This window comes from Aptenodytes forsteri, unplaced genomic scaffold (assembly GCF_000699145.1).
Source record: "Aptenodytes forsteri isolate BGI_AS27 unplaced genomic scaffold, ASM69914v1 Scaffold227, whole genome shotgun sequence".
Taxonomy (NCBI): domain Eukaryota; kingdom Metazoa; phylum Chordata; class Aves; order Sphenisciformes; family Spheniscidae; genus Aptenodytes; species Aptenodytes forsteri.
The window spans coordinates 2008463-2021851 of NW_008795365.1; the positions used below are offsets into that span (position 1 = coordinate 2008463).

The 13389-nt window shown below is 34.3% G+C and overlaps 1 protein-coding gene across 1 annotated transcript in view; it reads left to right on the top strand.

Moving 5' to 3' along the window:
- LRBA (LPS responsive beige-like anchor protein) overlaps positions 1-13389 on the top strand; it is a 423640-nt gene that overhangs the window by 282351 nt on the left and 127900 nt on the right. Inside the window, exons 40-43 of the mRNA XM_009280244.2 lie at positions 3579-3696; positions 5222-5324; positions 7267-7382; positions 9704-9816. Coding sequence (XP_009278519.1) covers positions 3579-3696; positions 5222-5324; positions 7267-7382; positions 9704-9816 — 450 coding nt within the window. The remainder of the gene's footprint in view (positions 1-3578; positions 3697-5221; positions 5325-7266; positions 7383-9703; positions 9817-13389) is intronic.

Genomic DNA, 13389 nt, shown 5'->3' on the forward strand with positions numbered 1-13389 from the left:
ATGGTATCTTTTAACTATTGCATGTAATCTTTTATGAGAGACATTGTTTATGATCAACATTCAAGGAGGGTTTAGAAGAAAAGGTAGGGTGGGGCATTTGTTTTCAAAACTGTAAAATGACAGAATGGCTTCCAAGTGAGCATTTTAATGTTGGGAAATCAGCTGATACACAACTATGATTCTTGAGGAGAGGACTTCTTTATGTATGATCTTAATTCGTGATCAGCACTATGCTACCTGAGTTTTCACGCAACTCTGATTTCAGAATCTCCTCGAAGTGGAAATTGAAGCTGGCTATTCTTTACTTACTAGTTTCTTGGGGAGTTTCTTCCAGCCGTGCAATGTCAGGGCCTGCAGCATGAGGGTGAGGACTGATTACAGGTTTAGACCTTCATTTCTGTTACTTGAAGTAAAGAAGGGACTTCATGCAAAGGTGAAAGTAATTTTGTATTTTTAGTAGTGTTGTCATGCCATCTGTTCATCTGGTGTTGCCAAAGCCTAATCACAGAACAGTTTGTCTAACGAGATTTTTGGAGCCATAGAACTTTGCAATTGGCTCATTTGTTTATTTTAAGTATTTTTAAATGAAATGGTAAACTGTATAAATTGTCTTTCCTCCTGTAAGGTGCAGTATCTTTTGAAATAAATGAAATGTGCAGTAGATTAAACTTCAATCTGATGTGTCAAATCAACTAAAATTCTATAAATACTTTTTTTCACGTGGAGAAGGTGGTACTATTTGTGCAGATTAAATTAGATTGTACACCCTCATTAGTCTTTGCTCCACAAGTTGTTCCAAAACTGGTGGTGACAAAAGACAGAAACAAGTGAGTTGTTTTTAAACTCAACATACTGTACAATAGTATGAAGAAGGTAGTTGTTCTTAAATTATTAAGTAGAATTCTGTGTTGTGTGGCTTATGGGTGAAAACAGGCAAATGCAAAAATAGTTTTTGAAAGTCGTAATTCTGATAATATCAGAAGTGGTAACACTGATTTAAAAAATTTAAAAAAATCCCTTTGCCAGAATAAAAATGCTGAATTTAATTTGAAGTATGAGTCAGTTTCTGCAACTAGGAGGTTCTATTAATAAAATCAGATATTTGACAGCGAATAAAAGGTTGAATTGGATTTTCATAAGGAATACTTAGTAATACACATGAAAGAAATGTGTTTGTCTTCTGGACCTTTCATCTACTATAGGTGGTGTGATGAGCGCGGAGCAGTGGTAATGATGCAGTTTCCATAGCAACTGGTTCATTGGCGGGCTAGACCTAGCTGTCTAGGGTGCTGTCAGTGTGCCTGGAGTTTCAGAGAACAGAGTGTCCCAAAGAAGGTCTGCTTCCACCTAATCCAGTTTTAATTGAACTCCAGAGACTTTGAAGTGAAGCTGCAGACCAGGCAGACACTATTCCAACTCGAAATGAAGGCCTTGCTCAGCTAGGCCTCAGCTGCTTCTCACTCCTGATAACTTCTGTTAATGAGTGGTTTAAAGAAATGTTGTAGCGGTGACTGGTAGTGTTTCTGCAGTGCAGTTCCAGTTATCTGCTGTAAATCCTGTTGTACTGAATTCAGTAACTTTATCATGGCTGTACAAGGTGCACAATGTAAACCACCTCTGCTATTTTCAAGTCGGTGCTTTTCCTTCCAATTTTGAAGAAGTTGCAAGCAGCAAGCTTTTGGCCGTGTGCAGGATTTCCACTGTCACAAAAAATGCTCGCTTCACAGGGTAAAAGTAATACTTAATTATTTAACTTGCTGATTTTACTCACAGTATCCATGTAATAAGTGTTTGAATTTGCAATGCACAGACTGATAGTGACAAGCAGGCTGTTGTGTTTTAATTGTTACTACAGAAAAGCGGAGGTCACCACATTCCTGTCTGTCTCAAAAAATAATCACTGAAACTATAAGTTCCAGTTTAAAGATCGTAAGACGGATGAATACCAGCAAAAGTACTAAGAGATTTTTGTACACAAGCACTGCAACTTTGTCTCCTTTGTTACCTCTTTTGATGTTGTGCTTTTTAAAGGATATTTATATGCATGTGACAAAAGCCAGCCACGGTGGTTCTGAATAGCACCATGGAATTATACAAATCTGCCAATTAGTGTCGATGGGTTATGGATGTGGTATGGAAAGTGTCAGCGTGGCGCAAGTCTGTTAGTTCCCCAGTTCCAGAAATGATTATCAACCATTGACAATCTCTGGTCCTTTCACTGCGTTTCTAGAGTTTTGTATTGGAATAATTAGTCATTTTTTCCTTCTGTTTGGGGGGGGGGGGGGGGGGGGGGTGTGGTGGTGTTGGGAGAGAAGTTGTCTGTGGCACTTGTATTGAGGGGAAGATGAGGGATTAAGTAAAAAGAAAGACAGTGTCAGAGATGGTTTGCTTTGTACGTTCTGATCTTCTGTGCTATCTGCTTTTGGTTTGCCAGTCTTGTTTGCTTTTGATTCACAAAGGTGGTACAGTATTTTATACTGTATTGTGTAGTGCTTTTATAACGGTGTTCTGCTGTCTGTGCTACAAAAATGCAGGTTATTTGTGAATCTGTGCTACATGTGAGGCAAAATCCTCCTTTGTTAAAAATGTATAAACAAATGATTGTGTTCATTAACACTCTTATATTAAAGGCTTGAATTTCACTTTTTTATACATAATATATTGCTCAAGTGAAATTGTAGTAATAGTGATGTTAACTAGGATTATATCTGAATCTCCTTTTCTGTGATGTATTTCTGCTAAATGCTTTTGTTTGCTAAAATTGACAAATCTCAGATTTTTTCTTCGCTTATGGTTTGTTAATCTGAGGCAGAGACGTGTCCAATCTAGCTGTCCCTTTACACTTACATAATTAAGCTTTGAAATGAAAAGGAAAAAGTGAAATAACAAAGAAACAAAGTGGCTGAGGACTGAAAATGGGATTAGTTTGAATTGTGAAGGCAGACTAAGCATCTGTGTCTGTCAGATGGGATGACAGGAATTGTAACAAGTTACTTTGACAACCGCTTACTCCATAGAGAGATTATGCTGAGTTCATTTGCAGGTTTGTGTTTAACCTTAGCTGACAAAATGATACTTAACCTCTTATACAGCCAACCTTTATAGTTCCAGAATTAATGAATGTTGCCTTAACGATAATTGTAAGGAACATTTTTTTCTTTAAAGATGTTTTTTCTTGCTTATTTGTTACAGGTCTGTTACTACAACGCAAAAGTGAGTGCAGATACATCTAATGGCACTAGTAATACATTTCAGAATATGTTTTTATGCTTTGCTGAAGTGCCAAACATGTCATAATGTTTCTGAAACTCCCTTGGTTATGGAAAATAGGCAGTTGTCTTTAAAGGAAAAAATACAAGCAAATTTTTAAAATCCTTGACATGAGTAGTTGAATTTAGGACTTCAAAAAATCCATTATAGATTCATAGCATGATTTGAAGTTTGAGCATATTTTAATTTTGCTGCAGGTTTTGCATGTAATTGGTAGAATCCATGTTTGTGGGTCAAACAGTTTCTCTTTTACAAGATATTACCTATACTGACAACATATTTAAACAGTCTCTGTTTCTTTCTACTAGATTCTGGCTTATACAGAAGGACTCCATGGAAAATGGCTCTTTTCAGAGATTCGATCTATCTTTTCCCGACGTTATCTTTTGCAAAATACAGCACTGGAGATATTCATGGCAAATAGAGGTACTGTGAGTTTAGAGGAATGGCAAGTGTTGATTTGGGGACATGTGCATTCTGTTTGGCTGTTTAGTCACGTCTTTTTTGGTATGGATTTGTGTAGATAGCAGAAGAGCTTGGATTAAGTGTCTCAATATTTAAGTTAGTGTATTTTTGTAATTTAGTTTCTCCTTTTCATTTTTTTTTCCAATGAGGAATTATGATCAAACATGATAACTGGGAATTAGCAGTGCCTCACTTTCATTTATATCCACACGTTTATTTGGCATTCTCTGGAAACGCTTGCTTAAGGCATACCTACCTCTGGTCTGTTATGCATGAAGGGGGTTTTTTGTCCCTTTGGACAGTTAATAGTTGTTAGTTATACACACCAAGAACAACATAATGAAAGAACTTCACTACTGGATTAGACCAGCGACTGGTATATCTTCATGCTTTATTTCTAGTAATAATTTCTTTCAGTTAGACCCTAGTGCAACTCTAAGAAATAAATGTGGATTTATCTTGTTTATGAACCTTTTTTTTATCCTCCCCTTTCTTCAGTTCTTTGTTCAGACACACATACGTACTGTGACAAGTCACTCAGAATATAGTGCGTTGAGACTTGGGAGAACTTTCTTCTGCTATTTTCTCCCCCTACATTTTATTTTAAACCAGGTTATATGATGTCTTTGCAGTTTAAACTAAGATTCTTCAGGTACTTTTAGTGCTTTTATACTGATAATGAAATTTTGAAAACTGTTACAAAGACACCAAATAAAGTAGGTCTTAAGATGACACTTTCAAAATGTAAAACGTTGTTTTGGTAATGACATGAAACGTTGTTGTCCTGAAATCAGTAAACGTTTCATAGGATAACATGTTTTATGCAGTTAGTATGCTAGTCAAAAAGTTTTTGTCTGAGCTTAAAATGGTCTCTAACCTTGAACATGGCTGGTAAGTATTCAGACACATATCTCACAGAGCATTGTTGCACATATCTGAAGTGCATATTGTCCAATAGAATATTAATCATGTGCATAAACACTTTCCTATTTTGGAGTCTGTAGTTGTACTCTGTGAAGTCATAAATGTCTGCTGGTGATACTATATTTAGATTTTTAGGTTGCTATTTCATAAGTGTCATTGAATGTTTCAAACAAAATATGTAGATAATATTTTGACGAAAATATCTTGAAAATATCTAGAAAGTAAACTAGTAAATGTGTGATCCAATTAATATATAATTGATTTTTTTTAATCAGTTCTAGACAGACAATCTGTGCATATAAGTTTAACGTCTATTTAGAAAGGAAAACAAATGCAGACCTTGTAAGTTTTGTAACAGTAACAACTTCTGTTGAAATTCTTGTTAGTGGTAAATAAAACCAGTTCTGGAAATTATAAAAAAATATATCTATAGTAACCTGAAGGAAATATGTCTAATCTTTTACCTGTTCAACACCTAAGCTTAGGGTTAAATTTTATTGGGCCAGAAGGCCTAAAATAAAAGGTGTAAAATCATGCCATACTTCAACTCTTGTGTTCACAGTGGGTGTCATGTTCAACTTTCCTGACCAAGCAACAGTAAAGAAAGTGGTTAACTGTCTACCTCGGGTCGGTATTGGTACTATCTTTGGATTACCCCAGACCAGGTATTTTACAATTTGATTTAATTTTATCCGTCTTTCTAAGAGTTCTTTTTTCATCAAACCAGCCTAGTTTAAAAAATGCTTCAAACCATGGTTTGAAGCATTTACACCTACTGGTTTACAAAACATGCACATCCTCAGCCTATCATTTCTGCATGCTATTTGCAGTGTGTTTGTATAATAAAAACTTTTGGATTTGAGATTTTTTTGTGATTTCTCTCTGTTATAGGGAAGATAGCTTCTTTTCGGTAGTGAGACTCAATCACTTACCCTACTTAAGGAAAATAGGTTTCTTTATGCTTGCCAACTCACTAAAATTTAAGACTGATTTAAGACTGGTTGTAGGACTGATTAGCTTTTATGGCAGTGTTCAATTATATTAGCTTGACTGTAACATCCTTGAATCCTCTGTAGTATTTAAACGTAGATGAAAATGATCATTCCTCATCAGAAGGATATTGTAGTGATGTGTAGAACAATATAAGCTGAACAGCATGTGAAGGATTGGTATGGTGTGCTTGTCTTTTAGCTCTGGAAGACATTGTTCAAATTTTACATGGTGGGAAATCAGTATTACAGTGTCAGACTGTGTGTTTGGATCCTAAAACTGAAGAATATGATTCAGTTTGCTGCATCTTTTTTAGCAGAAGATTAGGGCTTGATTACCAGATATGCTCTGGGTGAAACACAGCAGCACAGTTTAATGTTCACTGAGGCTGATGGAAATAGAAGTTCTTGAGGTATACTCCCATCTCTAGTTGGATTGGTTACCTCTTGTATTTTAATGAATTATAAACTATTTTTAAGTAGATTAATTTCTAAATTTTTAGAAGAAACAGCAACCCTTAAGGGGTAACTTGATTGTCGTTACTTTAAATTTCTATTTTTTAAAGATTTCTGTGCACAGAAATGGCATTAAAATAGTTGGGGATGTTTTCTGTTGTGTTTTATAGTTTACCTTTTTTTTAATCAAGTCTGGAAAAAATTCTCTTGAATTGCAATTATAGCCACTTCTGTAAGAACTTAAGGATTTCTAATTACAGAAGCAAATTATGTGTGAAAATTTTAAATACACATGAAAGTATAGACACATTTGTTCAAAGTTTCACATCCATTTATACTGATAAATTTGTTTACAATATAATGCAGTTTATTAAAATAAAAAAATACTCCATTACTGTAACTGTTTTCTTTAATTGTTTACCATTACCTGTAAAGATTTGTTAACTAAAACTATATTTAGATTTTTTCACCCCCTAAATGATGTGGTTCTGGTATTTACAGATGTTTTTATTATGAACAAGACAGTCTTGGGAATTTTGTGATAAGCTCTTCTCTGCTTGATTTATCACTCCAAGGAATGACTCTATAGTCTTCTCTCACAAACATTAGGAAATCTGGCATCAAATTCTAAAAGTTTAATTGAGTTATTTATGACTAACTCTCCAACACTGCCCAGAATTTAAATCTCAAGAGGATGGACTTCGTAATGAAGTTCTATCATCTTATCATTATTTTCCTTTGTTCTTGAGGGATTTAAAAATCTCTCCTAAAAGATTACTTTATTCTTATGTGAAATTCTAAAAGTCATGTAATTTTCTTATTTAATGGTCTGCCATCTCTCTAAATCACTGGTAACATATTTCTGTAATACATCAAGCCTTCATGGAGCAGCTGAATTTGTACAGCTGTAAAGGTTTCTGTTTGAAAGCTTTCAAATCTTGACATATCCAGCTGTCAGATGTTTTAAGTCTTTTGTTCTTATTAGATTATAAAACTTTAAAAACGAACTTCAAGTATCCAAAATAGCAATTTCATCTCCAGAGAAATCTAGCATAGAACTAGTAAAAAGAATATGTACGACTGCCACTAAAATTCAGATAGGCAAAAAGGAAGACCCACCAGGTTTTCTCATTATTTTTTCCAATTTTTTTTTTTTTCCCAGACGCATTTCTTTGGCTAGTCCACGACAGATTTTCAAAGCTTCCAATATGACCCAGCGATGGCAACACCGAGAAATTTCCAACTTTGAATACCTGATGTTTCTAAACACTATAGCAGGTAACACAAATTACTATAATGACTCAGAAAAGGCGTTAATGGTGGCACAGTCTCAACAGACATGGGACACTACTAGATTTTGCCCTTTTAATAAATAACTTTTTCTATGTACAATTTTCTCCTGAAGAACAACTTCACATAATCCTTGTAAATGTACTTTATTCATAATTATTTTTATGTTTATGTAAGAATAGAGAGGCATGCAATTCATAATGCTGTACTGAACTGCACTTAAAATATATCTCTAAAGTCAGAATATCTTGACTATTGTGGGAGGACAGGTTCTACATAGACTGTCTGCTATTTAGGAGAATCTCAGAAACAGTAACTTCTTTATCCCTTAGTGTTCTAAGTTTTAATATTCGTAAGTACTATCCTCCCTAAATACCACTGATGCAACAAGTTCTGTGTAGGGCTGGAACCCTCTGGGAAGTCTCAGCTGGGGAGCAGGATATTCCTGGAGCCAATAAATATTACTGTTACAAGATGTATGATTGGTCTTGGAAAAGAGTGTAGCGCCTGGATCACCAGCGCTGCTGTGCCAGGACACACCATTCATCCATTCCCAAATCCTAATTCATACCCCTGTATGGTTGTCCTAACCCCTCATTCTGTAAATGCTAAGCTATATTTCATTTAGCGCATCTTACCCCATTAGCTTCTAGCCAACTTGACTTCAGTTTAGTTAATGGAGGCTAACTGTTAGGTCTCATGACCTGTCTTTTATTTCCCAATGTATTTTGTTCTCAGAGCAACTTACAAAATTTCTCAATTTTCAGCTCTTTTCTATGGTGTTGACAGTGTTGAAAGGTCCGTTAATTCCCTTTCAGACTTGGCTCTTGCTAAGACGACTGATATAACAAATGCCTCTGCTTGCACTAATTACATGTTATACCAATGGTCAGTTTTGCTAGTTTCTGTAATCAGTCATTAAGTCAGAGATGCCAGGATGCTGGCAGATTTTATAAAAGTAGGGGTAGATCTGCTTGCCTCCGTACTGTGAAAGTGGAATGAGGCAAGATCATGACACTGTTTTCTGTGGCTCTTGTGAATTATCCTTTTCAGCTTTAATATATTATTGAAATAATAAAGTGAATTCTTACCTACTTGGTATTTGAGGTTAAAAGGAACAAAAAGATAACATTATGGAAAAAGGGAAAATTTGGTTGCCCATGATGGAGAGTTAAAAGATTGTTGTGATGGTTAGCAATTTGAAACAAATAAAGATAGACATCACAGTGTCATGTAAGTAGCCTTAACCCTGAATAAGAGATAATGTGCAACATAACCAACTGATGAGGGAAAGAAAGGATCTGACTATACCATTTAAAAATTCTGCGAACCAGGATGGAAAAATACTGAATGGTGTAAGAAAAGCGTAAAAAGAAAAACTTAGGTGGAGTTTTAGAAAATGTTTTCTGACAACCTGATAGATTTGGTTGTGAAATAGTATTCCTGGGGAAGAAGTAAAAACCTGTCCTTTGAGACTTTTAAGACCAGGCTAGACAAAATCTGAGAACATACTGATTGGAGGTGATGTGAATGAATGAGCTTCTGCAACAATATCATAAAAAGAAACAAGTTCCATGTAAAAATTATGCATTTTAAAATTATAAACCAGGGTATGTGTTGTATGTGTATGAATGGTATACGATTGTTCTAATTGAATATTTTGTTTTTACTGGAAGAAGAATATTATTTCCATTTTACAGATGCATGAAGGTGCACGTGTAAACCTGAAACCAGAACAGATTTTCTGTTCTGGTAAATGTTGGCATATCCATAGATGGTCAATGGTCAAGGAAGGATTCCCCTCAAAGTGAATTCTCTAGATGAAATGGTTATTACTCGCATAATTTCTCAATCTAAAATCCTGAGCTGCTTCATTCTGCTTTTCATACATTTCATACAGTATGTAAAAATATTGTTTTAATTTTTAGTATCAACAAACGTCATTGCCTCTCCATTTTTGGAAACGTTTCACCTTAAAGAAACAAAAGACAAGATGGCATAAACAAGGAAAGGAGAAATGCATAGAAAATGAATGGATTTAACTGTCACTCTTACTGTGTGCAAAAGAGTTTACAATTAAAGTGAAATGGGCTGCAATGTTTTAAATTAACTGCTAGCAGCTTGTGAACTTTTTCATTATCCTTTTCAATAAAGCAAAGTAGAATATTGAAATTATAAAAGATCTGAAATAAATTGCAGTTCTTTTGAAGAGCTCGTAAAGTTATGTTGTTGTATCTTTAGAGGTTGGTATTTTAGTTAAATATAACTCTTTTAACTCACAGCGGGGTTTTTTTACTGTTGTTTGTCAGGTCGAACTTACAATGATTTAAATCAGTATCCTGTCTTCCCTTGGGTTATCACCAACTATGAATCAGAGGAGTTGGACCTTACACTTCCTAGCAACTTCAGGGATTTGTCAAAGGTATTTGTCATCAGATACATCTTTTTTTCTCTCCAGTATTTATCACAGTAGCTTTCAGTCTTGTTAATGTTTTCTGCTGCGTTTGATACATTAATGTTAAATGTACAACCATTAACAGTGTTTCATTTCTATATGGGTATACTGATAATAGGGATCAGATTGTGGAAAAATGAATTATTGATGTATTCTTATTGCTTCTGATTGTATCAATTTAATAATTGCTAATGGAAGGTGGTCTTAGTTGGAGCATATGCATTACATTTAGTTTCAAATTTTAATGAAGTTGGGAATGCTGAGGCTGCTAAACATTAAAAATTAGCCAAATGATTTTCTGTTTTTCTGATGAGAATTGTGCTTTTTTAGTAGCAAAGCCTGTGATACCATTATATTAAGTACTTTTAAATCATTGCCCTTATTCCCGTAACTAGAACTTTAACTTTATTTTTTCACTTCCTCAATGTTTCCCCTTCAGGTATGCTCAAGTAACGCAGTCTTCCCGTAACTAGAAACTTTGTTTTTTCACTTCCTCTGTGTATCCCCTTCAGGTATGCTCAAGTAACGCAGTTGTCCTTTGTCAGACAGACATTGTCAGTTTTTAACAACTTCTCCAAACAACTTCTTTCTGGCAGAGTAGCCTTGTTTTTCTAAGGTTCTTTCCCAAACAAACATATGCAGATGCAATATTATACAGCCTGTTTAAAGCTTTATAGAATGTGATTATTCTCTTTCAGTCTTTTCCAAGAAAGGAATATTTCATTTTACAAAGTAGAAGCATCTCTCATTTTCTCTTCAAAGACTAGGTGCATTGACTATCAAACAGGATCTTTTTTTCTAAAAGCTAGCTATTATGGGAAATGATTGGCACATGGAGCAATATAGTTAATTAGTGGAAAAGGTAAAGAACATATTTTATTTATGGCTTGTTTTTTACAAAAGTCTTCCATACAAATTGGTAATTTGATAGGAAAAAAAATCCCCAGAGAAGTAAGGCAGTTTTTAAAAGTTCTTGCTTTCAGTTCGCAATTGATTAAGCTAAACACAGGTCTGTGAAGATCTCTAGAAAACTAATTTTTTTACTACAGATTTAGTATTTTAACCTTAAAAAAGGTACTGTGTAATCATCAAATATATATACATGTATATATGTGGATATGTATGTGTGTATATATACCTATATGTATATATATTTGAAGACCGTACCGTACCTTTTGTGTGTGTATATGTATGTACAAATAAAAATAAAGGAATAATGTTATTGAGTCCAAAGCAGAGAGATACTGAGGTACTGTCATTGTAACATTTTCTAATAGCGTTACTTAATTTGAATAAGTCATGAACTCTGTGCTTTCTCAGAATATCTGACTGACACAAATCCATATTCATGGGTAAACCTACACATATTTATATTTTAACAAATCTTTCTGAAGTAAATAAAATTTTAAAATAATTTCGTGTTGTGGAATTTAATAAATGCTTTCTTAATAATCCCCAGGCCAAAAAATATCTGAAGGTAGTTTACAACTAAAAATACCTATCACCAACCTAGACTACACTTGTGAATTACACTAAAGTGAAAATTGAAAACTTACTAGTAACATCAACTCTGTGTAGCCTGAATTAGTACATAAGTTAAATGTATTAATCATTAATAACTTCTTTGATTATGACATGATTTTTGCAATCTCATTCTCCATTAACTTTTGTTAAATGACACTTCTGCATATGTCATGTCATTGTTGAAATAATTCAAGACAAAAAAAAGGATTCTTCAGCTGCTATACTTCTGAGGCATCTCCTTTTAATTGCATTTTGATTTGTAAACGAGTCAATTCGGTCAGCGCTATAGTCCTAGTCTTTCTTCCCCACCCTGAAATAGAACTAAGTGCAGCGTAGAGCAATTTTCCCTCATTTGAGGTTAGGTATCACTTTTGCCTCCAAGAGTATCCAAGGAATTGGGTCGCAAACCCACTCTTTTTGTATGCGTTTTTTTTATTAACAGTGACTGGTTATATGGATTTCTCTGTTCATAAAAGTAGTCTTTGGGGATTACTAAGTATACTTTAAGCTCTGAGGGAATCTTTCCATTGCTATTGCTGAGGGAGGACATTACTTAGGGACATTACCAAGTGGACATTACTTAGGTTGTTTCTAATCTATATTTAACCTTCTCAATCATATGTTTGAAAACTATGAACTTAATACAGGAGATAATTATTACAATATTAGATGTCGGTCATACTGTATTATGAGCAGAAGGGGTTTCATTAATATTATTTAAGCTTGTAACATGATATTCTTGGGTGCTTTTAATCTTTAACAGGTGATCGGCAGAGAATTGCCCCTGTTAGGGAATAGTGAATATTCATACATATATGTATATTTAACATGCATTTTCCCGTATGTTCTGTTAAATGTTGTTGATCAGACAGTGCGTCTTGATCTCTGAAAATGTAACTGCTGTTCTGGATGAATGCCAGTCCTTCCCATATCCACAATGGAAGTCTTTATGCTATACCTGTCTCAGATACAGCAGTTCAAGTTTTGGTTACTGTTTAGGCATTTCTAGCAGTATCAAATCTATGTAGTTTAAATGTTAAACTTTGTGTCAGATGATGAATTCATGGCAAATATCTGAAAAACCTTGCTAATATTCAACTATGAAAATGTTTGAATGTCACATATATTGCGATATTTTCATTGTAGTACTGTTGTCTTGGGGGTAATGCTTCAAAATAAGTGCTAATTATGTATTGTAGCATGTCTATACTTTTGCACCGCTAAAGGTTTTAAAAATATTTAAAGATATTTCATTTAACTTTTTACATGGTTTTAAGAGTCTTTTACTTTATTTCTTTTCCTTATCCACGTCCAGAAACGCATCATAATTTAGTGCTCCCACTGAGTAAAGGAAAGGAAAGCTTTGATTTTGGTCTGGCAGAAAGGATGCCGGGTCAATATTTTTACTTTTTTTGGTACCTAAGAAAATTTAAAATTAAGTTTTTGAGAAATTGCAAGTTAAGGTTAAGTATTGTAAAGTGTCAAATATGAATAACAGTTTTGTTAATATATTAGCTAGAAGTCCACAGTTAGTACAGATTTAAAGAACTGCAGTGTATAGGTTAAACCAACACTTTATTTAAGCAGCTTCTTATGGCGTTGTTTTGAACATCAGTCACACAATGATAAACCAAAGCAACTGAAATGGATTGTGGTTAATATTACTGTCAGCCTGACGAATGCTCCTGACAAATGCCAGGAGTGCACTGCCAGTCTGTTAGCCTGCTTTGACTCGAGTGTTTATTTCTTAAGAGGTGACTATGGTTTGGAATGAGTATTACATATTATATTTATAGCTGCCTATATTTTATTTATACAACAGAGACAGTTTCCCACCAGAATGTGTCCCATTTTCTGCATTACTTATGTTATTCAAAAGCACTTTTTTTTCCTTTTCTTTATTCAGTGGAAGCAATAAATTGTGTTGTGTTTCTGGACTTGGAGAAGGAAAAAAAATAGAAGTAATAATGCATGGAAAATACTGAGATATCAAAGCATGATTTTATACTCTCAAAA